We start from the raw sequence: 25,387 nt of genomic DNA on the forward strand, positions 1-25,387 counted from the left end.
GAGGAAGACTGGGGAGAAGGAAATGCCAAAATGCCAGAAGTCCAGTGTCAAGTACCCACAGTCAGTGATGGTCTGGGGTGCCGTGTCAGCTGCTGGTGTTGGTCCACTGTGTTTTATCAAGGGCAGGGTCAATGCAGCTAGCTATCAGGAGATTTTGGAGCACTTCATGCTTCTATCTGCTGAAAAGCTTTATGGAGATGAAGATTTCATTTTTCAGCACGACCTGGCACCTGCTCACAGTGCCAAAACCACTGGTAAATGGTTTACTGACCATGGTATCACTGTGCTCAATTGGCCTGCCAACTCTCCTGACCTGAACCCCATAGAGAATCTGTGGGATATTGTGAAGAGAACGTTAAGAGACTCAAGACCCAACACTCTGGATGAGCTAAAGGCCGCTATCGAAGCATCCTGGGCCTCCATAAGACCTCAGCAGTGCCACAGGTTGATTGCCTCCATGCCACGCCGCATTGAAGCAGTCATTTCTGCAAAAGGATTCCCGACCAAGTATTGAGTGCATAACTGTACATGATTATTTGAAGGTTGACGTTTTTTGTATTAAAAACACTTTTCTTTTATTGGTCGGATGAAATATGCTAATTTTGTGAGATAGGAATTTTGGGTTTTCACGAGCTGTATGCCAAAATCATCCGTATTAAGACAATAAAAGACCTGAAATATTTCAGTTAGTGTGCAATGAATCTAAAATATATGAATGTTAAATTTTTATCATGACATTATGGAAAATAATGAACTTTATCACAATATGCTAATATTTTGAGAAGGACCTGTATATCATATCTAAACAAATTGTAAGGCTTTTGGAATTAAGGAGACTGATCACTTTATTTTTTTAATACAAAACGAATATCTGCACACATAGAATAGGGCTATGCATGTCATGCCTCTTTATTGCAATACAGCAGAATACAACTAAGAAAAGAATAATATATATACTCAAACTAATACAATATAAGGACAAGAAGATCATACTTGTAGACAGTCTGAGTTGGCTTGGCTGTTTTTAATTAATTTAATTTGGCTGTTATTATTTTTTTATGATTATCATCATTATTATTATTATTATTATCTAATGACTGACTGCAGCAAAAGATTCCAAACAAACTTAAGCACAAAACATCAGTGGGATCCCAGTGATGTCGTATAATTGTCCATCGGTAGATGGCGACACAGCACCGTATTGAACCGAGTAGTAATTTACTCCTTTCTTCTCTTCACTGTTTGCAAGTCGCAGAGGAGATGGTACTTATAGCTAGCAATTATGACATAATTGCCCCATGGTTTAGAAACTAAATGCAGACAAAAATGGTTAATAACCACCAAAATAGCTAGAGGATACTGAAGCATGTTAACGTGTATGCCTATTAATAGTTTGACCTACCAAAGTTGTGTATCTCAAAAACTAATAATTAAAATAAAAGGTTCATGAAAGCTTTGGGACACGCACGTGGCATACCAATCAACCACACACTGACTACCTTCCTGCATGCAGTCACATGCTCCATTTGGTGCTCTTGTAACGCGTTTACGCTTCCCCATTGGCTCTCTAACTTTACCAAGCACTCCCATCACGTATTAACATATCCTTCCGCGACGTTCTTTGCGTTTTACACATTCCTGTCTTTTCAAAAAATAGGCAACATTTACATAAATATGTATCTAACCACTTTGTTTTCCTTAATATTTGTCGTTGGTTTAGTTGTATAAAGAGAATATCTGCCTTTGCTTTTCATGTTTCATTTATCATTTGTCGGATGGATATCAGCATCCCTAGAAAGTAGTTCCACACAGTGAGGAAATACTAGGACAGATCACCTTGAAGCTGGTCTCAGTCTCCTAGCAGTCATATCGCTACAAGCAGCCATAACCAGAGTTAAGGTGGGTATCTTCAACAGTGTTTTCAGTTTGCGGTTTTTAATAGTTTTGCTATTTGTAAAGCTCCTCTTAAACATTTAGCCTTTTATTTTTTTCAATAGCTTTAGCTATGTTGTTAATTTTCAACACGTTTTGCTCAGTGACTGAGGTCTGTGTTTTGTTCTCACTTTCCTTTTACAACTCGATGAAAAAATACAGCTGAAGGAGACAAGAGCAATATCACAAATTAGATGCTAGTTTTAAGTCCAATTATGTTGAATTTGAACATTAAAATTCAGTGTCTGAGAGAGAAAAAAAAAAAAAAAGATTTTTTTTTCTCTCAGACACTGAACAGATCTTGAGGCGCCAGCCATCTGTTTCTGTCCTAAACTTAAACTATATTCTTCCGGAGTTTTGTGTTTATTGAGTATTTTAAAATGGAGACATTTAGTGTGATGCGTCAAGTCTTAACCGTTGTAGAATCGCTTCCTGTTGCCTCCTGCTGTGGGTGTGGCCCCTCCGTCTTCTCTGCCTCCCATTGGTCATTTCGAGTGATGTCTGCAGATCAGGAAAATGTGACGCAGGATGGGAGAACGTGACCTTTGCCGCATCGTCTGTAATTTAACTCAAGCTTTAGATGCTAATGTGTTTCTAACAGAAATGAGGCCCGAATTAGTACGTGGTCCTTAGTAGTATTAGTCACTGAATGCTCAATTAGTGGTAAAAATGAACTATTTTCTCCTCCTTCTCTTTTGTTCAGACACCTCGAGTTTTAAGATGTAACTTTTAGACAAGTGGTGCCATACAGGTGTGGTCTGAAACGTTTTTGTTTTTTTTTGCCATAGAAAATCTGCTGCAGTATCTATCTGCATAATGGAAAAAAAACGGGTCTTATTTACACTGAATACAGAAAAGTGAGGGCAGGTCTCACCTTGCCTGTGTAGGCCTGGACTACATCCTCGTTATGTGAGCTTTTCCAAAAAGAACTAGAAAGGGGCCTTTTTGTTTAATGTTTAATTTATTCAATGGGCTTATAATACCCCTGATCAAATGCATCCACAGTGGCCGAGACTGCTGCCAGGCTGCCATGTGGTTTTGTATGTTTCAAGATATAATGTTGTATACAAAACAAAAGAATGTTTTGCTCTGTTTAACAATTCTGTTGACAAAATGTTGTCTTCACTCCCAAGGGGTCAAGGTGGGTCAAGATGTGTGAGTTGTTTGAAATGTATGACCCTAGCAATAAATAATTGCCTCAAAACAAATTAATCAGATGTTATTGCAATTATTATTGGTAATGTCCTGAGATCACAGACAGTCGCTCTTATTAGTTATCAAAAGGTCACATAGTAAGAAATCTGAATTATTTTTCCCTTTTCATTAAGTCACAGGTGTCAAATCCAGTCCTCGAGGGCCTGTTTCCTGCAACTTTTGTTTGTCTCTGTTGACACAGCTGAATCACATAATTGGATCATTAGCAGGACCCTGTAGAACTTTAGTGCATGATGCGGTAATTCAATCCTTTGATTCAGGTGTGTTTGACTTGGGACACATCAAACATTCTCTAACTACTGCTATAACACAGCTTGCATAGAAACAAGAGCACTTTATTGGTGGCAAAAAATCCATCCAGGTGTTTGTTGTTGACCTACTGTTGTGGTGAAAGGTTGAGCTGCAGCAGATTTGACGGTGTAGAAGGTCGGGGCTGTCACAGCTGGTCTGGCTCCCATGTGCCGGCACACATTTTATCTTCAGTGACTTCAGTAACTCCACAACTTATGGGTATTCCTTTACAACTGCAGACTCTCATTCTGAGATTTCAGAGAACTTAACTTTTGAATTTGCATTTCATTTTAGATTCAGGTTCATGAAACGCATAAAGAAGCATGCATGATGTTGGTGAGAGTTTACCAGCTTAGCTGACAGGCACCAGAGTGTATGTACTATGGAGTTTGATATTTCTACACACCAGCCTTCTATGCTGTGTTATAGTTAGCCCAGTTTCTGTTTTTAGCCCAGGGTCTGTATGATCCATGCTAGCAGTAACATTGGTGTGACGCTGTTCTGATGTGCCGTGGTGGAAGTCTCATGTCCGTCCGCTCGATCAGGTTATGGCGATTTCCCAGTTACAGCAGCCGCTCTTCATGTTCTTTATCCGCATTGAATGGATTTAAACCTGAGCTCCTGACAGTGTCACGTGTATGCAGACACACTGCAGGGGTCAACTCTGCTGGTGCGAGGCGTAGCTTGCTCACTAGCATCGGACTTTCCAGCACACTGGGGTGGCTCTGGAGGTCCTTGATTGTAAAGGGCTTGGTTGTCCCCAGGAAAAACCAGAGGATCTACTGGGGGTATGTAGAGCAACCTGGACATACTGCATAGGTTGAGTGAGTGTGAACAATGCTGTTCTTAAGAGCTGTCTTGGATTAGCCTTGTGTCACATCGCACCCATATTGGATGATGAGGAATGTCAGGTCACTGACAGCCATGCTTCTGTTGCTCCTAATGACTACATAGGGATATTTCACATTTATATGACCAAGATAGGATATTAGTTACCTTAAAAGCAGGAGATGGTGACACTATTTTAAGGTGGATGTGTTGGAAAGAGATTGAAGAGGATTGTTGGGTAGCCAACTCCTAAAGCTGTCCTGCTACTGCAGTGCTGGCCTGTTGTGATGCCCACAGGCTGTCCTGGGGTCACAAACCATTTTGTTTTATTTTTTACTAAACAAATGGATATTAGTATGCTTAGTTAGACATGAAGAACTGTAACTGTTTTGGGGGATTGTTTCTGTTGATTTTTCCAAGGTTATGTGAGGTTGATGGGGTCATATTCCTTTATACCCATCAGAAAAAAATACCATGTAGTCGCTACAGTAATAAAGAAAAGGATTAACCGACCAGACTTTCTCCAACAGATACCAATTTTTTTTTGGACTAGAACGCATAAGAGAGACCTGAGAGGCCTCTGCTGCAGGTTCTGTTTTTTCTGTGAAACCCAGAAAACTCCATTAAAGTACATGCTGTTTGTTGATGCACTTATCGACTGAAAACTGTGGTATTACTTGATTATTGAACAGGGCACATTCAGATTTTTATTTTTTTATTTTGTGTGTGTGTGTTTGATTAGTGATCACCAATCTGATCAAATCAATAAAAGCATTGGCAGATTCCAGTCTCTGGTCAGTCATTTCCAAAGCTGTGTTTGACATTTATACCACATTTGTGGATGACTAAAAAAACTCAAATATATTATGGAAATGTACCAAAAGCTGCTATAATTACATATTGATCACTATTTGAATTTATATAGGTTAAAAAATTGCAGTGGGTCATTAAATTAGGTTACTATTTAAAAACATGTTGAAGTGGTGATTTTTCTGTAACTGATGCCCCTCACACCCCTATTTCATGGTTGTGGTTTTGCCCAGACACAGAGGTCGTCTGGTGTTGTAGTGGGATATGTCTGCAGTCACATACAGGCTTGGTCTGAGCCATTGATGGAAATGTTGCATCACAGGCCAGTAGCTTCTGTTAGTATAGCAGCTCTGTCTGGAATCCCCTGTCTTGATGCATCTGTAGTGAGAATGTGATGAGTAAGAGGATGTTAAACCTCTAGTGCGCCTGACTTCATGTGTAAGATTTTCCTCTTGGAGGCCAGAGTAATTGTGCCTTCATTTGTACCACCTCTTAAAAATGTACTTCCCTGTATGCCAGTTTTTGCATACTGTTGCATCAAAACAGATAAGCCACCAAGTAAAACCAATTTATAGTTGCATTTGCTAGTTGACATTGAAAAAGAGAGCCATTTTCCATCTCTGTCGCACCTGTTAATGTCCGCCGCTTGTTGTTCACCCAGTGAGAGAGTATTGCTTGCATAATTTACAAATGGAGAAACTTAATCTTTCCACTGGTTGCTATAGAGGGTGGATGAAAAGTTGGCATCAGAGAGACCTTATGCTAATGATGCCTGTTTGCCTTTTCATTGGGTTGTTGTACTGTGTGTATATATATAAAAAAAAAAACACCAAAAAAACAGAAGGGTAAATTGGATTAAACAATTTTCATATAAATTGTCATACTACGACCATCTAATTTCTTAAAACATGGTATAATACAGGTCAACATGGCCTTGAGTGCTGTACCCAGGGCTTTTCTTAAAGAAATATGTGGTTTAGGAAAGTCTTCCTCACCAGGAGTTAAGTGATGCATAAAAAAGCTGTCGACCTCGAAATGTATTCCGCTCCAGTCATTTTAAATCCTTCCATTACTGCATTATTCATTCAGATACAACACTGTTGCATCCTCCTCAAATGCACCTTGGCTGTTAGTGGAAATGCGTTTTTATGTAATGAATTCAAACAGGCTCATTCGTATGTCAGTGACAGATTGAAGGGGGTGTAGGTTGTGGGCAACTGTTGGGGTTTTACCTAACCTCATTTCTATGCTACAATAAGTATCATCATAAAATCCCGCAAATTCCACAGTTGTAGCTTTATGACTGTATCGTTCGTTGCCACAGATAACTTAAGCGTAGGTGGGCAGGTGTGGATAAACTACCATGTGGGGCAGAGACCCCAGTGTACTGTTTAATAAAGATTGCGGGATGTGTTTGGGGGATTAGCCTTGGCATTTCAGATCCAGATCAACTGACTGGCTGTCTTAAAAGGTCAGGTGTTTATCCACTACTCATTTTACTGTTTGCGCAACCCAAAAACTGAGAGGAAGTCAAGAAAAGGGAGTGTTGCGTAAAAACTGTGTTACCACCAAACCATATTTGCACAGAATTCCACTGGGTGCATTTCATAAGTCTAATATTAAATTTACACATTTTCCCTTTTAAATGTCCACGGCTCAGATAACAGAATATTGACAGGCAAGATGTTTTTTTTCAGGAGTTCATGACCTGTCATTTCTAAGGGTCCTTTTCCTGAAATGGTTGCCTTTGTTTGTTGGGAGCATGGCTAATGGAAGAAGTAAGATCCAGGTGGTAGTTTGCAATGTTCTCCTGACCTGCAGGTAACAGTAGAACCCACAACAAGAAAATCAATTTCTACTTTCATTGTTGGCCTTTGAGGAAATTAACTGGAACACAGAAAGTTTATATCCTTTTATCTGTACAATGGCTAGAAATTCGCTCACACTGTCTTTCTGCTCATTTACTTTGCAACTGTGTAAAAAGCAAAGAACAAGTGTTGTTACTATGTTAGAAAATATTCTTACCCCTTGTTTTTTTTTTTTTTTTCCCCATGCAGAACTTGTCCGACTGTAAAAGCAATCACCATGCCTCTGCCAAAAGATATGGGCTCTGCCTTCATCCAGACACAGCAGCTCAACGCTGCCATGGCCGACACCTTCCTGGAACACATGTGCCTGCTGGACATTGACTCTGAACCCACCACTGCCCGCAACACTGGGATCATCTGCACCATTGGTCAGTCAATGCTTTAAGGTTGCATTCCCTTAAATCAAGGTGTAGAAACTCCCTTACTGGTGTCTTTAAGGGTTTTATTATTTTGCATGATGGACGTCTGAAGCTAAATCAGCGTTTGGCTTTTCACTGATGTGGTCGCTCAGGTTTAAAATTTAGTGAACTCACTGCAACACAATTGCAATAAAATTAAAAATGTTAAATGTTGTGTGTAAAGAAAGTCCTTTATTCCTGCAGGACCAGCGTCTCGATCTGTGGATATACTCAAGGAGATGATCAAGTCTGGAATGAACATTGCTCGTTTGAACTTTTCCCACGGTACACATGAGGTTGGTCATTTTTTAAAAATGTGATTTAATTTACCTAATCAAACAAGATTCTGTGCTTTATGTAAACTGGTAAATTGAGCTTTACTATCATTTTGTAGTTTTCAAGCCACTATTCGATCAACAAATTGACAGTGAATTGCAGCATATATTATGTAATGAACTGTTCACTGCATGGTAACTGAGCAAGGCCAGAATGGCTGAAAAATAGTTAGGTTTTTGCTAAGCGATGCCCCTTTTTATTCTAACATTTAATCAGTAATTTCATAATGTTGTATTTGAGTGACAGTAGGATTTAAAAAAATTATAAGTGAATTTTGTGCTTCAATATCTTAGGAACAAACACACATGGGGCCTTACAAAACATTTCTATTTTCCAGATGACGGGAACAAAAAAATACTGAAATTAGCTTTGAGCAATGAATGGTGATGAAACCAAACCAGTAACTCAAATTGAGGAAGAAGACTGATTGCCCTCAGCTTCTGTTTTGTAGTAACAGCTGTCAGTTGGTGTAAACAGAACCTTGTGCACAACATGGACCAATTTTCCCTTGCTGCAGAGGGAATCTCATTCCATCCGTTTTAAAATCATTAAGTTTACCATTTACCAACTAAATGCAACACTTGTTTTGATGCATGTATAGATATCAGGTTATATGAGGCAAATGACCTCTTGACCTTTTATTAGAAATGTTTTTGTCAAAAATTGTAGCTCTTTGTTTCTATTTAATTCTGTGCTCATTGATTACAGGCCTTGAAGTATCAGGTCGGGTCATGTTTAGTGATTTGAACTTTATTAAGTGTTTACAAAAGAGTCAAACTTCAATTAGCTTTTAAGGGCTAAATGCCTGTTTACATTCAACTTTATTCAAAGGTAGATGGTGCGTGTTGGAGTTTTCTTAAACACAAAATCTCAAATTTTATTCCAGCAACTGGCAAGAATGGATTGGAGTTGCATTGCAGTCTGAAAGCTGTTGGAAATGGTGCCAATGAGGCTAAAAGAAACTCTCTCAGGCAGCAAAATGATTTCAAGTAGTAATCAGCATTATTTATAATTACCAGGAATGGTGAAGTTAAGTTGAATGGGTGAGACCTAGAGAAAAACTGCGGATGTACGTACCTGCCAGTAGCATTGTTACTGAAAGCTCTGGCTACCGAAATAGACAGCAGACAGTTGTGTCCAAAGCCATAAACTCCGCACTACCTGTTAATTAGCCTCCCTAGAGGTTGTAAAACACAACCATACTGAGTTTCTCTCCTTCCAGCTGTCCCACAGCTTGATTGAAAGCCACCACGGGTGTGATTGTAACTGCAACATTTTATAGTCTGTGCTGAAAAAATGTGTATGTAGACTGGTTGTGTAGTATTTTTGATAAATGCAGATTTCAGGCTGGATATTCTTTTTAGGTTTTTTTTTTTTTGTTAAATAAAACACGACACTTCTTTAAATGTCTTACTGAAAATAGTCACATGTCATGTCATAAAGTTCAGTCATGGTCAAGGAGCGCTGATGATGAAGACATCAGCTGTGGTTATAGTTTCATTCAGCTTTTTACACCCAGCAATTTAACATCGTATTGCATACTTAATAAATGCAAGCCTCAGTGACATTGTACATATTTGGTATCCAATGTAACAAAATCCCACAGAATGCTTTTACATATTCTCCCGTCACATTAAAGGAAACTGACTGTTGTAATGCTGACATGACCAACGTCCTTTATGGTGGTGTGAGTTGTCAACACACCTTGTATTTTAATTGCCCTGACCTGATTTTGTAGCTGCTGAAAACGATGTCTGGTAACAATTCAGTTGCATGTCGGTAAATTAGAAAATCATAAAAAAGTCAATTTATTCAATAATTACATTTTAAAAGTGAAAGTCATAAGTTATGTATTATGATCTGTGCTAATACTTTGAAAGAAGTGCTTGAAATATATCACACTCTAACAGTTAAGTTTTGTTTGGATTATGCTTTACAGCTAATAAGAACTAAATATTATATAAGCAAATAACAGGTTTTTAAAATGGAAACCTCAGCTTAATGCACTGTACTTCCAAATAGCTTATCATATTTGCACTCCTACTCTAACCTACTCCTGCCTCCTTCTTGCATGAATTATTGCACCAGTGTGGAGAAGCATGTGGCACAGCTGAGGTGTTAACACATAAATTGCTTGTCTGAAGAAGCACATTTTTCCTTCCACTTTCCAGTAAAATACAAAATCATCACTGACTTATATGTCCATTCTTCCTCCATATGTTGGGACCTTGATTCCCAAATAAATGTATGTTCATTTGAAAAGAGGACAATGGGCCACTGAGAAACCATCTTGTCTTTTTTCTCAGGGTGGACAAGACACTTTTGACTTTGTCGCTATTTCAGGAGTGCCTTAACACAAGGAATGCAACAGTTCTGTATATGTCTATGTACGGTGGGTCTTGAAGCACTGACTCCAGTCTCGGTTCACATTGTGAATTTTGGGTTTTCATTAAAACATGCCAAGATAAAAGAAAATCTGTATGAGTTTCACTTTTTGAACTGAAGTACAAAAATTTATTTTTCAAAGATGGTGCAATTGATATAAATTCACCCGTATATTGTTACAAAAAATAAAATGACGTTTCCATATAGTGACACGATGGGGAATGCTACAGTTTATAGGCTTGGTTATATGAAAAAAAACACATTTAACAAACAAATCTCTCTTACTGTAGTACCACGGAGAGACCATCAAGAATGTACGGAAGGCATGTGAGAGCTTCGAGCCAGGCAGTATCCATTACAGACCCATCGGTATTGCCCTGGACACAAAGGGACCAGAGATCAGGACGGGCCTTATTAAAGGAGTGAGTTTAACATTAATCCCCACACCAGAACAGTTCTGCTATACTCCAGATTTGATATGAAATGAATGCATTTATTTATGCATGTTTATGATGTGACAGAGTGGCACAGCTGAGGTGGAGCTGAAGAAGGGCAACATGATCAAGGTTATCTTAGACGATGCTTACCAGGACAACTGTGGTGAAGATATCCTCTGGCTCGACTATAAGAACATCACCAAAGTGGTGGAAGTTGGCAGTAAGGTCTACATTGATGATGGCCTCATCTCTCTGCAGGTCAAGGAGATTGGTGAGTAGAAGATTATCGAACATGAAGTAAGCTTCCTCCTGTAAATTCTCATGGATGTTAAAGTTGCTGCTGTTTTATTGTTTTGTTTTCCAGGCACTGATTACCTCATGTGTGAGATTGAAAATGGTGGCACTCTGGGCAGCAAGAAGGGCGTGAACCTCCCTGGCGCTGCTGTTGACCTGCCCGCCGTTTCAGATAAGGACATCAAGGACCTGCTGTTTGGTGTCGAGCAGGGAGTCGACATGGTCTTTGCCTCCTTCATTCGCAAAGCAGATGATGTACATGCTGTCAGAGCTGTTCTTGGAGAGAAGGGCAAAAACATCAAGATAATCAGCAAGCTGGAGAACCATGAGGGTGTACGCAGGTGTGTATGATGTTGACAAGCTGACTGCATGTCAGGCTTGATCATTTACCATGTTTTACCAAGAACGTTGATCATTTGTTGTATGCGTTTGCAGATTTGATGAGATCATGGAGGCTAGCGATGGCATCATGGTTGCACGTGGTGACCTGGGTATCGAGATCCCCACGGAAAAGGTCTTTCTAGCTCAGAAGATGATGATTGGTCGCTGCAACCGTGCTGGCAAGCCAATCACATGCGCAACTCAGGTTTGTGAAAGCTGTTTTCCTAAAAATACTGTAAACACACAAAGGTATGCTGACATTAAAACTTCAGTGTAGATTTCTACTGTATTTTTCTGGGGATAAAAACATCCACAGAAATTTTAAAATCCTATTTTACAAGGAGCATCCTGACCAAGATGACAGCAGCTCAAAATGACTTTAAAATACACATGCATACACGTTTTACACATTTTAAGACCTGAAGGACATACTCAAGAATTGGGATCAATTAGCTTATGTCACCAGAGGCATATGTGTGTGTGTGAAAGGAGAAAGAGTAGTTTTTATCTTTTAAAAAAATTTTACTTTTTACAGAAGGGTCTGGCCAGTAGCTTTAAACAAGATGCACTGCCATAAAATTCGTTGATGTAAGTGTGAGTTAATCCTCCTAAACCATTCAGATGCTGGAGAGCATGATCAAGAAGCCTAGACCCACCCGCGCTGAGGGCAGCGACGTTGCCAACGCCGTCCTGGATGGAGCTGACTGCATCATGCTGAGCGGGGAGACAGCCAAGGGAGATTACCCTCTGGAGGCCGTGCGCACACAGCACATGGTGAGTCCATCTACACAAAAAATTCAAAATGTAAAAATAAAAAATTTGATCAAATAAGCATGATCATTAATGATTATAAGATGAGCTTTCATGATTTGTAGTTATGAAATTTAATTTGAAAATAATTTATGCTAAGAATCAGCTGCTTCTCCCAGAGTCAACTGTTGCTTATATGTGCCGCCTGGTTTTTGCTGCAGCTAGTGTCAGCATGTATACTGCCTGTCCTAAAAAAAACAAAAAAAAAAAAAAACTACCTGGATTTAAGAAAGTAAATAGACAAGATCCCCCTATTGGATTTTTACTGACTTGATGATTAAGTTTCAGCTGGCAACAAGTTATTTAACTCTAATGGATGCAGTGAATAGCTTCTCATTTCTTAAATGACCATGTCAAAGATGCATCTTGTGGTGGAAGGAAAATGTGTTAATCTTTTTCAGAATATTTTGGTTATGCATCAAACAAAGAAATCATTTAAGGAAATGGCTGAAAAATATTAAAATTTGGTTAAAAACCGTCAAACCAATATTGAAAACGATTTTGATTACCAATCACTTGAATGCTTGAAATCACATAGTTCAAAGAAAGTACAGCAGAACTCTTGGATGTGTTCAGTAGTGAACATAAGAGCATTTGCACATGCACAATGCAAAGAGAACTCAAGTGGTTGGGACTAAACAGTGTAGCTTTAGGAAAAATACTGATCAGTGAGGCTAATTCCTATAAAAGGGCCTCAATTTGCTGGGAAGGATGAAGATTGGACTCCAGATTTACTCTGTTCTAGAGGGAGGGGCGCATCAGAGAGGTGCATGAGGTCGTCGTGTCTAGTGTCAACCCTACAAGCCTGTTATGACCTGTGGTTGCTGCAGTTGGTTGGGTAAAGGTTCAGCAACGTTATGTGCCCAAAGAATGAGGTCAGCTCATAACCTGAATATACAGAATAACCAGGTTATTGTATCAGTAAATGTCTTCCTTCCTGATTGCACAGACAATCGCAGGATTCATCAGATTCAAATGTGCAGGACAGGTTCAAGGAGCATGCAACATCATTTTCACACATGGATTGGCCATCACAAAGTCCAGATCTTGACCTCATTGAGAACGATGCAGTCATCTGACTCTCCCATCATCTCTACAAGGTCTTGGCGTGGTTTATGCACTCTGAACAGCTATAAATGTTGCGAAATTGCAGAAGATTATTAAAAACGATGCCACACCGAATGAGTGCCTGTAACCAAGGCTAAAGGATGTCCAATGAAATGGTGGATGTGTTGTTTTTTTTCTGGGGACAGGCAGTGTACATGCTTACATCTTTCATTTCTGATCATCCACTGAAACATTATAAAAATCAATCAATACAATAATCATAAGGTTGTGTAGGAGCTGGAAGCACATGAACCGCTGCATGATGATAACAATGTGCATGTGGTTATTAATTACTTGAATAGCATGTTGGATGCTTTTTCTCAAAGCCACCACCAATGGCAGCTGCTGCACCTCTTTATCTAACAAATTCACTACACCTCATATTCGGTACCACTTGTTTTTTTGCAGTGGAGTCTCCAAAATGATGCTTAATTCTCTTACAAAGTTTGTGTGCCTGACTACATAATTTACCATTCAAATTCTGTATCAGATTAAAGGGCCGTAAGTGTTGGGCCTCTTTGAATTTATCAAATTGTGTTACTTTTTAAAGTTGTATTTTGTGTTTCTCAGTTAGGGACAGATAAAGAAATTGATTAAATTACCATAAATCATATTTTAGCAATATCCCAGTTTTTCAGTTGCATGGATGGACAATGTATTTAATCCCATCTTGTCTGTCCTTTACTCCCAATGCCTTCTTGGCTGACCGCTGCTACTCTTAGCCACAATGCAGATGTCTCCTTGACTCAGCAGATGCAGTGTTATTGATGCACTGAGGGTGTACTGGATGTCTCTGAACCTGGAGTAAACTCCATCTTCAACAGGAGCTGCACACTAGGCAAAAAAACCCCAAAAAATTAATATGGACTAACCTCTAAATGTTTTCCTGGCTGATTTTTAACTGGCTTGGACCCTTTATGTTGCATCTGAATGTCAAGATGTTTTGTTCCAGTTTAACAGAAGCCAGCCTGTCCTGTTGATGTGCTTCACAATCTTAATGAATCACTAATGTGACATTGGCATCGTATTTTTTAATTTATATTAACAATCTAGTATTTCAGCTGTGTTAGAATCTTTAACATAAAATTTAATATAATCTGACAGTTTTGGTATTTTTCTTCCACCCCCCCCCCCCACTAAATGCACACACCTAACTTATCCTGATGACCATCTTGATTTCTTCTGTCATTCCTACTCCTTTTTTTTTAATGTCCTCTTAACCTTGTCAATCTGTTTCCCATGTCTTGTCTCCCTTTTTTCTTTCCTCATTTTTTTTTTTTTTTCCATCTGTGTGTGCGCATCTGATGTGGGAATACCTTTACTCGATGCATCTTGCCCTTGTGCCAGATTGCTCGTGAAGCCGAGGCAGCCATATTCCACCGGCAGGTGTTTGAGGACCTGCGTCGTTCTACGCCACACTGCAGCGACCCGGCTGAGGCCATTGCAATTGGTGCCGTCGAGGCCTCCTTTAAGAGCTTAGCCTCTGCGATCATTGTGCTCACGGGCTCTGGAAGGTATGCCGGTTATCTGGCACTGACATCCTATGGATGTCTGATGGAAACTTGAAGAGGAAGAGAGGCAGAGTAGGGTCAGGCAGGCGCTGATAGATGAAGTAACTGGGCGAGCTGGCAAAAACCCAAATTAGACTGTTTATTCATCTCATCTACCATTTATCTACATATTTTTCTTAAGTCTTTTTAAAATCAGAGTTCAGCTAAACATTCCCACGTTTATTGTGATAATTTCCCAAAATTGTGAGTGATGGTTTTGAAACTGTCCTTGTCCAGATAGTCTAGTTGTTTTTGCCAGTCTCTTACGGTGGTGTGAATGCCTTGATGTGTTTGTAGTGGAGTGTGTTTGAGAGTAACCTTCCATTCGGGGCTTAGATAGCACGAGAGGCAGAAGCAGCCACCTTCCACAAACAGCTGTTCGAGGAGCTGAGAAGAAATTCCCATCTGACCAGAGACCCCTCAGAGGCTGTAGCAGTCGGAGCTGTTGAAGCATCCTTCAAATGCTGTGCTAGTGCCATCATTATTCTCACTAAGACTGGGAGGTAAGAAAGTATAAAGGGTTGCAGTATGAAAATGTTCCTGAAGGTAAGGTCTGATTATCACAGCTCCTAATTCTCCAGCATGTGGCCCTTCATTTTGAGTGTGTGTGTGTGTGTGTGTGTGTGTGTGGGCATGAAGAATGAGAGCGGGGCATGACATTAGCCAAATCAAGGTGTCTTCCTGTCTGTTTATTGTTCACAAATGGGTGCACTGGCTCAGAATGTAAATCAACTCACCAAATCTTATAAGTGACTTGCAGGACTCATATTTGATAGCGAATCTGATCAACACCGTTCTGTTTATGGAAAATGTTATGTCCATTTTGTGAGGTCTATATGTCATAGTAAAAAGCAAATATGACCAATTCTGTTTAATATTCTGTTGAACAGAACCAAATTTGTTTTTTAAAGGCTGATTTGATCAGAAGCCCACCTTTTAACAAGCTTACAGTACAGCTTGTTTAAAAGTGTTTTCAGAAGAAAACCTCCAGACACTTTGCAGTAAACGTTGAGTCAGCCATCAGCCCTAGGATAAGGTATACTATCAAACATGAAACCTTACTTTAGCTGAAGCTTTGCTGAAATGAAGTCATGTAACTGGACCAGGATTCATGGCACAGAATCAACTCTAGGAAAATAACAGATGTTACCATACCCATTCCAGGCAATCTTTGGTAGAAACTCCTAAGACGATTATTTTCTATGATGTGAGACTGAAAAGGTCATTAAGAAGATCATTAGTGTTCCTCTAGGGTTTTATGTATTCAGTTAAGTCTTTATGTAAAACATTTAGATTCAATATTAACTTTTTACCATGACTTTAGTAAACCTCAATTGGACTACTTAATGTGACCTGAAGCCACAGCACACCCATGATGCATTGCACGTGTTGTCACCTATTTTGGCGGCCTTGACTTTTCCAGACTGACATCAGATGTTTTGAAAATGAGCTGATTCTTGGGATCCTGCAACGTTTTTAAACTAATTCTATGATGATTATTGAATTGAAACTGTTTTAGAGCCCTTTCAAATCTCAGTTGGGGTCAGAATCTACCAGAATAGGTGATGACTCTATTTCACTTTGCAAAACTCCAAAAATGTATACTTTCATTGCACATAAAGGCACCAAATTTGATAAGTACACTAAGAAGTACATTTCACTCAACATTTATGTGGGTGGGAAAAGGTATGACTAAATTTGTTCTAAATTTAGATGTTCAAATGAACCACGATCCATTATTCTCTGAAAAAGTCTTAACGGTCTCTCTGTTTTATGTACAACTTCATATTCGCCAAACAAATCAACATCCAGCTGCTACTAGCCTAAATACTGATTTGACTGAGTTCTGTTCAAAATATGTAATAATGCGTAATACCTTGGAGCAAATATTCTTACATGCCAAAACATGCCATTTGCTGAGGGATCAACCCACTCAGAGCAGTTAAGCCAAAATCATGCACAAAAAAATATCTATTTTGTATTTAATATGAAAAACCTTCTGTTTGTAAATATGCTCATCTAGAACTCAAGTGGTACGTTTTAGCCTCACCTGGTTTAAATTCTGTTAAAAAAAAGAAAAATCTCCAATTAAGCACCTTTTTGCTGTCAGATTGTTAGTTGCAGCCCTAGATTTGATGAGCCTTTAACAGACATCATACTCTTGTTGATGGTTCTTTTTTTTTTTTTTTTTTCCAACAGCACCCAATTATGTCAACATTTTAAATAACTTAAGACCTTATTTTCACGTCATTAGCATTGACATGTAGTATTGTAAAGTCAGATTAGATCATAACCTGGTCTCATAATTGTACAATGTAGTATTACTAATTTCACTAAAAGGCTCTCCAGGTGAGGGGTCAGCCTTCTTTCAGTAGCAAAAAATCTGATGCAAAAAATAGGCATTTATGAGTGGTTCTACGGAAATTTATAATGCAAATTACATTGAATTTTCTTCAGTTCTCAGCTTCCTGTACGTGCATATCTGTCTGCAGGTCAGCCCACCTGCTCTCCAGGTACAGGCCCCGTGCTCCCATCATCGCTGTGACCCGTAACGCCCAGACGGCACGCCAGGCCCACCTGTACCGTGGGATCTTTCCTGTCCTGTACACCACACCCTCTCACGATGTTTGGGCAGAGGATGTTGACATGCGCGTCAACTTTGCAATGGAAATGGGTAAGCGGTTACATGGTGTCACTTTTAATGTTGTAGAGGAACTAGCATGACTGGACACTGCAGTTGTTGGTGCTCCATTTAAAGTATTCATACCGCCTAATTATGACAGTAATTATTACTGTGACTTTTCTTTTTCTTTCCACAAATAAAGATCTGAAATGTGGGGCATGCATTTTTATTTAGCCCTCTTTACCGTTATAACCTAAATAAAATCCAGTGCAATCAATTGCCATCAGACGTGGTCCACTGATGTACAGCAGTTCTGGGAAGTCCTCAGAGGTTTGTTAGGGAGCATTAGTGGAAATAAACAGCATCATGATGATTTAAGAACCAGACAGAGATAAAGTTGTGGACAAGTTTAAAGCTGGGGTTAGCCTATAAAAGGATACCCCAAGCTTTGGGCATTTCAGGCAACACTTTTTAATCCATGATCTACAAATGGACACGGTACTGTACAGCTAAAAAACCAACAAAGATGTGGCTGCCTATCTAAGCTGGTAGGCTAGCCAAGTAGAGCATTAATCAGAGAAGCAGCCAAGATGGTTAGTCTGAAGAAGCTGCAAGATCCACAGCTTAGATGGGACAATCAGTTGCCATGATAAACTTTGTCATGCACTCCACAAATCTGGTATTTATGGAAGAATGGCAAAAAGAGCAATTTTCTGTTTACTATGAGCCATGACTGTAAAAATGTTTGAAGGTAATGTGATCGGTGTTGATAAGAAGATTGAAGCTCATTAAAGGGCAATCCTGAAGGAGCAGATTAGAAGACTTGATTCCTTCTTCTGCAGGACACAGCCCTGAATATGCAGCCCACAGTGACGATGGAATGCTTTAGATCAAAGTATACTCATGTTGGAAACAACCTGATGATAGTTGAGACCTAAATCATATTGAGAATGTGTGGCAAAACAAGCTGATTTTTAGACACTCATTCACTCTGACTGAGCTCAAGTTCTTTTGCAAACATTTTTGTCTCTAGTTGCACAAAACTTGTAGGGACATACCTTTAAAAGACTTTAATCTGCAAAGCAAAAGGTGGTTTTACAAAGTGTTCAAGCCGTGACTGAATGCAAATGTATCCATGCTCCACAAGGGAGCATGGATACATTTGTAAAAAATCCTAATAGTATCTGAATTTGTTTCAGTTTGTACCATGAAAAACTGTTCTGATATTTTAATTTTATGTTTTTAGGCAAGGCCAGAGGCTTCTTCAAAGAGGGTGACGTTGTCATCATCTTGACCGGCTGGCGTCCCGGCTCTGGTTACACCAACACCATGCGTGTGGTTCTGGTGGATTGAGCAGCCTACGCCGCTGCACAACACTGACCCTTCTGTTTTTCACTCTCACCATCCTAACCACCAACTCCTGCAAAACTCAGCTGTTTAGTTTTTAGGTTCTCATGTAAACTGTTAATCATAAGATGCTTCTTACAGCCAAGGAGCTGTTTAGGTGGGAGCAGTTTTCTTCCAGATAATTCCAAGAAGGGTTTTCATTCCTTTAACATAGTTTTGTCAAACCAGTTGTCAGGGCTTCAGATTATTACACTCTGAGCAGAAACTGCTGTATTTATTCACTGAGTGGAAGCATCTGTGTATATTTGGCTCCATTTTGGGTGTTATTAGTATTGGAGCTGATCTTTAAGAGCACCTTGTTGTACTGTAATGAACAATATTGGCAAAGGTCTCTCCTACAGAACAGCTCGATCCAGAGGTTTGTATAGAGCTGTCTGTAAGAAGTGTCCTCTTATATACCAGCTTTCATTGTGTTTCAGTGTATCTGTCAGTGTTGCATTCCTCATCTTCTCCAGACACTGTTACATTCTAAATTGTACTTGACCTTTGTGAATATTATTTTTGTTTTGGGACATTCAACTCTGCTTATATATTGTCTAACTTTAGAAAAAGGTTTTGGGTGTCCCAGTCCAGAAGTGTTTGAACGAGTTACTGTTTTTGTGGTGGTAGATGTCATCAAGCCTTTACATTTCTTTGCATTTAGATCAAATGTGACATGGAAACTAAATCTTTAGTGGTCCGCTAAAGTTGACTGAACACATTTGGGACTTGTTTAGAACCCTTCTTTGACTTCTCTGTTTGTGACCCACTGTAGCTGTCCTGCTCCTCTAACATGCTTTTGATTGTAATGCTAAACTAAGAACTAACTTTGTAAAATGTTCCAGTTAAGATGTCCCACAAGACTGGAGTCCCATCAATAAAAGATGAGCACCTATAAACTTGTCAAACCTCTCATTTATGGGGAAGTGAAAGACTTGAACTGAGTATGTACCAGTTGGTGAGATGCCAGAGAAAGTGTTGGAGTACTGGAGTTTATAAACGGCATTATGCCTCCACTACCTGTTGCTGTTTTTAATATTGCTTACAGCTACTGGAATAAAAAAAAAAAAATCCTCATGAAATTTGATTTACCAAATATTAAACTTAAGAGGTTTTAATTCAGTTTGAAAGGAGCTGGTTCAGAGTTGTATCCAAACATAGAAGAATGTTGTAGAAAAAGGTGTGTAAGTAACAAGGATAACTGCATTCTTGAGGGGAAGGTGAAGCACATTTAAGAGTTGTGAGGACATTAGCTAGCAAGGTGAGGGCTATGGTTGGAGTTTGTGCTTCAATAGCTACCACATGCAAATTACTCCAGGACATGGTGGCTGCATTCTTTGTGTTACGCTCCTCCTGAACCAGAGACATCAGGAGTGTCTTAGCCAGGCTAAGAAGGACTGGACTGCTGCTCAGAAGTCCAAAGTCCTTTTTTCAGAATGAAGTGCATTTTGCATTTTGTTGGGGATCTGAGGTCTCCGTCTGTTCCTTGAGGTCCAGGGTGAGGGTTTCAGTTTGATGATTTGGCGTTTTATCAACTACAGTCACCTAGCTGGAAATTTCAGAGCAATTCTTGCTTTTCTCAGCTGACAAACATGAAGATCCTGATGTCATTTTCCAGCAGGACTATGACCTGCTCACACTGCCAAAGCTAACCCTAACCCCGGTTTAATGATCACTGTTTTATTGTGTTTGATTGGCCTGACATAAACCTCAGAGTCTAATGGACATAATATGTAGTCTGCTAACATTTCTTTTTAAAAATCGTTTTTTTTTTTTTTATTGGTCTTATGTAACAACTCTATTTTTGATTTCCATTAGCTGTAAGCCATAAATATTAAACTTAACAGCAATAAAAGTTTGCATAAATCTGATTTGAGTAACTTTTAAACTGAATTACAGAACTGAACTTTTAGAAATACTTCTTGATAATTTACTGGGAGTCACTTGTATATTTGTGTAATAAATTTAAGTATATAATTCAACAAATGTTATACACAAAAACATATATGCATTATATTTATTAAGCAGCAGTACAAGTATTTCATTTAAGTATTTAGATTATGTTGTACATTTTGTTTTAAATATTTGTAAACATGACATTTTCTCATAAGGTTATGCAGTGAGAATCTTAATCGCTCGTCTAATTGAAATTAAACATCTTAGATTGACATCTTTAGAAACTTAGAAGTTTTATTTTGGGCATGATTTCAAAAATGCTTCAGTTTTCAGTGATAGAGCTTTCATTGAGGTGTTGCCTTTACACCTCACTGCCTTTACAGATGGTAATGATTCTTGTACATGTAGTAATCAAAGTAAAAAAAAAAAAAAAATTAAACCAATATGAAGTTGATTTAGCATGCAGCTTAAAGTGAGTTGTCTCTTAACACAGACCTTCTGAGGTCAGCAAAAAATGAGGTACAGTGCTGTAGTGATGAATCCAAACTCCAGCTGGATCACAGTAATCAAGTCATTTTCAGTTATAAATTATTCTTTTGTCACAATATGAATACTATGTGTAAAACATTTACTGGCAGTCCTGGCTGAACACCACCCCTATCTGCCTACGGATCTCATCCTCCAGTTCAACCAGCAGAAGAGAGTCAGAGTGAGACATGACTGGACTCTCCTTCAGCCCTGCCGGGACAAACGAAGGCATAATCGCATTGTTTCTGGTGCCAACTAATGATAAATATTTGCATTACTTCTCAGTCACCAGCAGCCTTGAGATGCCAAAAGCACTCATTTGTGATACTCAATTATGCAGATGTACACTGCTCAAAAAAATAAAGGGAACACTTAAACAGCACAATATAACTCCAAGTAAATCAAACTTCTGTGAAATCAAACTGTCCACTTAGGAAGCAACACTGATTGACAATCAATTTCACCTGCTGTTGTGCAAATGGAAAAGACAACAGGGGGAAATCTTTGGCGATTAGCAAGAATAAAGGAGTGATTCTGCAGGTGGGGACCACAGACCACTTCTCAGTACTTATGCTTTCTGGCTGATGTTTTGGTCACTTTTGAATGTTGGTGATGCTTTCGCACTCGTGGTAGCATGAGACGGACTCTACAACCCACACAAGTGGCTCAGGTAGTGCAGTTCATCCAGGATGGATGTGAGCTGTGGCAAGAAGGTTTGCTGTGTCTGTCAGCGTAGTGTCCAGAGCCTGGAGGCGCTACCAGGAGACAGGCCAGTACACCAGGAGACGTGGAGGAGGCCGTAGGAGGACAACAACCCAGCAGCAGGACCACTACCTCCGCCTTTGTGCAAGGAGGAACAGGAGGAGCACTGCCAGAGCCCTGCAAAATGACCTCCAGCAGGCCACAAATGTGCATGTGTCTGCACAAACGGTTAGAAACCGACTCCATGAGGATGGTATGAGGGCCCGACGTCCACAAATGGGGGTTGTGCTCACAGCCCAACACCGTGCAAGATGCTTGGCATTTGCCAGAGAACACCAGGATTGGCAAATTCTCCACTGGTGCCCTGTGATCTTCACAGATGAAAGCAGGTTCACACTGAGCACATGTGACTGACGTGACAGAGTCTGGAGACACCGTGGAGACCGATCTGCTGCCTGCAACATCCTTCAGCATGACCGGTTTGGCAGTGGGTCAGTAATGGTGTGTGGTGGCATTTCTTTGGAGGGACGCACTGCCCTCCATGTGCTTGCCAGAGGAAGCCTGACTACCATTAGGTACCGAGATGAGATCCTCAGACCCCTTGTGAGACCATATACTGGTGCGGTTGGCCCTGGGTTCCTCCTAATGCAGGACAATGCTAGACCTCATGTGGCTGAAGTGTGTCAGCAGTTCCTGCAAGATGAAGACATTGAAGCTATGGACTGGCCCGCTTGTTCCCCCGACCTGAATCCGGTTGAGCACATCTGGGACATCATGTCTCGCTCCATCCACCAACGTCACGTTGCACCACAGATTGTCCAGGAGTTGGCAGATTCTTTAGTCCAGGTCTGGGAGGAGATCCCTCAGGAGACCATCCACCGTCTCATCAGGAGCATGCCCAGGCGTTGTAGGGAGGTCATACAGACACATGGAGGCCACACACAATACTGAGCCTCATTTTGACTTGTTTTAAGGACATTACATCAAAGTTGGATCAGCCTCTAGTGTTTTTTTCCACTTTAATGTTGTGTGTGACTCCAAATCCAGGCCTCCATTGGTTAATAAATTTGATTTCTATTGATGATTTTTGTGTGATTTTGTTGTCAGCACATTTAACTTTGTACAGAACAAAGTATTTAATGAGAATCATTCATTCATTCAGATCTAGGATGTGTTCTTTGAGTGTTCCCTTTATTTTTTTGAGCAGTGTATATTAGTATGAATACCGACTAATACATGCTAAAACAATTTAAATACCTTTGATCAAACACTGTCGGACCTCTTCTGCTTCATAACGCATCCCGGTGCCATTGTTGAAGTTCAGAGGCAAACAGGGTTCTGGCAAGGGGTACTGGGTCTCCTTCCCATTCACAACTAATGATGTAGGGCACCACATCCAGGCAGGAATCTAAATAATATTTTTAAAAGACCATACAAAGGCTTTTCTTTTTTAAATAAAATGAAAATGTTCCATTTACATTGCATTTATTTGTTAACCTAACCTCCCTTAATGACTTACCTGAATTGTGCCCTTGGTTCCAAAAATAATGGCATCATTGGGAAGCTGCATACTCGAAGAGTAGGTAAACACTGCCATTCGCTTGTCTGAGAACTTCAGAGTGACAATCACAGTCTCATCCACCCCTGTAATTATGAGGGAATAAATGGTATTTTACATAATGAAAGCACTGTATTTCAATGAAACGTAACCCTCTGGTTAAGTCGTTACCTGTCTCCAGGCAGACTCCGGTAGCTTGGATGCTTTCTGGCCTCTCTCCATTGTAAACCATACACACGAGCTGCAGGCAGTACATCCCAAGACTCAACAAGGCTCCTCCACCCAACTCCTTCTCTACTAATCTAGGTCTGTGCAACAGAGGAATGCCAAACTCTGACCGGATCATCTTCACCTCCCCAATCTCCCCGTGCGCCAGCAGCCTTCTGACCTCCATAGAAGCTGGGAAGAAGCGGGTCCACACAGCCTAGAGACAAAAGACAGCAAGCAGAGATGAAGGAATATTAATCGACTAGAATTAGAAATATTTGAGACCTTTTTAGTAACATCTAATGTCTGTTTTAAATTTTTAGAGCTCTTCTTTTTTCATTAAGTATTTTCAGGTTTAAATGTAAGACTACAAGACAGAGAGAACAAAAAATGTGTCAAAAAAAGAAGAACTAACTTTAGAGATCCAGCAATGCTGGAATGACAAGTTCCTCTCATTAATCCATCAAAGCATATTTCTGTGATTATCTGACTTTTATAAAACTCAAAGCACATCAAAGTACATGCTGTTGGCTAATCCATTTATAGACAGCAAATTCCAGGAGGTCTTATTTTTGATGCATTTAATAACCCTTGAATATATAGATTTTTCAGAATCTGCCAATTATTTAGGAAAATATCAGGTTCCAGTCTCTGAGTGATTGTTGAATCTTGACTTATCTTTCTGGTCTACTGCTTGATTACCTCCATGAGGAAGACTTGATTCGTTTTTGCAGAGTCCAGGATCTCTTTCACTTCTTTGGTGTTCATGGCCAGTGGCTTCTCACACAGAACATTTTTCTTGGCATTCATAAAGAGCAGACAGGCACTTAGATGGTGAGGGTGGATGTTCCCAATGTACACCACATCTAGGCAAACATTTAAAAATGAAGGCCAGATATAAATCTAAAAGATGGACTCTTCAATTTGTCAGAACATCGACTTCAAAGTGGAGTATGTTCAGCAGCGATCAAGTTTTTCACTGCCTCTGACAGACAGACAGAAACTGACCTATTTCTGGATCTCTGGCCAGCTCCTCGTAGCTGCCATAAGCCCTGGAGATGCTGTGTTTTCTGGCAAACTCCTGAGCATTCTCCAACATACGAGCTGCAACAGCCACAACCTGTAAATACAGTCACAGATGATTACAATAATTATCTATACTTGAGTTGTAAATTTGTTTTTATCAATCATTGCATTTTAATAAAAATCCTGCAGAAGAAATCTGTTCTTAAACTGTAGGTTTTGTTGTTGGCACTTCCATTCCTTATCCAGCAGAGGGCATCACTCATATAAACCCACTTTGTTTTGCAGCCAAAAAAAAAATGTATCTTGCCGTATTGTTTTTGTAAAACGTATGACTGAAACTATATCTATTAATATCTATATCCAGCAAAAGTACTGATTGGCAGTTAAGAACAAGAAAGAGCTTGGCTTAGTAATACACAACGAGACGTGTCGCATTCAAATCACATGTTGGATTTGTGTCTCTATGGCAGCAAATATAACCTGATGGTCTTGAACAGGAAGAGTCTTCAGGGCCACCGTAAAGTCATGACTGATCTTCCCCGCGCTGCAGACTCCCCACCTGGTTGCCATGTTTCTCAAAGTAACAAGGAAGCGTCTTTCTAGGAAGTGGGAGTATCTAAAGACGCACTCTTCCACAGGGGGGCGACAATGCACTGGATTATGCACTGGTTCCTTTTAGGGAACCGGTTCTTTTGGCTCAGCTCACTTAAAAGATTTTTGTTGCTTGAATTACCTTTATGCCATCAGTAACGTAAATATACGCACAAAATGAAAATATCAATTTAAAAAGCAAGACTTAAATGCCAGGAGACAGTCATA

General features: G+C 39.8%; 2 protein-coding genes across 3 annotated transcripts; one reads left to right on the plus strand and one right to left on the minus strand.

The window, feature by feature from the left end:
• Positions 1–1,768: 1,768 nt before the first annotated feature.
• Positions 1,769–19,550, plus strand: pkma (pyruvate kinase M1/2a). 2 transcript variants are annotated; one of them, XM_047362713.1, is made up of 11 exons: positions 1,769–1,899; positions 7,134–7,312; positions 7,547–7,638; positions 10,354–10,485; positions 10,585–10,771; positions 10,865–11,135; positions 11,230–11,380; positions 11,797–11,949; positions 14,440–14,606; positions 17,135–17,316; positions 18,512–19,550. In XM_047362713.1, exons 2-11 carry the CDS (start codon positions 7,162–7,164, stop codon positions 18,616–18,618), a joined length of 1,593 nt encoding a protein of 530 aa, XP_047218669.1. In that variant the 5' UTR covers positions 1,769–1,899; positions 7,134–7,161; the 3' UTR covers positions 18,619–19,550. The 2 variants fall into 2 exon arrangements, with proteins under 2 accessions (XP_047218669.1, XP_047218670.1); XM_047362714.1 differs by lacking the exon at positions 14,440–14,606 and adding an exon at positions 14,979–15,145.
• A 1,104-nt stretch (positions 19,551–20,654) lies between these two features.
• On the minus strand, positions 20,655–25,179 carry LOC124866773 (trans-1,2-dihydrobenzene-1,2-diol dehydrogenase-like). Its single transcript, XM_047362715.1, has 7 exons — positions 25,049–25,179; positions 24,551–24,662; positions 24,245–24,408; positions 23,507–23,759; positions 23,297–23,421; positions 23,035–23,185; positions 20,655–21,285 (listed from the first exon to the last, which is right to left on the minus strand). The coding sequence occupies exons 1-7, from the start codon at positions 25,136–25,138 to the stop codon at positions 21,176–21,178; spliced, it is 1,005 nt and encodes a 334-aa protein (XP_047218671.1). The 5' UTR covers positions 25,139–25,179; the 3' UTR covers positions 20,655–21,175.
• Between the last annotated feature and the right edge of the window lie 208 nt (positions 25,180–25,387).

Source organism: Girardinichthys multiradiatus, chromosome 4, assembly GCF_021462225.1.
Source record: "Girardinichthys multiradiatus isolate DD_20200921_A chromosome 4, DD_fGirMul_XY1, whole genome shotgun sequence".
Lineage (NCBI taxonomy): Eukaryota > Metazoa > Chordata > Actinopteri > Cyprinodontiformes > Goodeidae > Girardinichthys > Girardinichthys multiradiatus.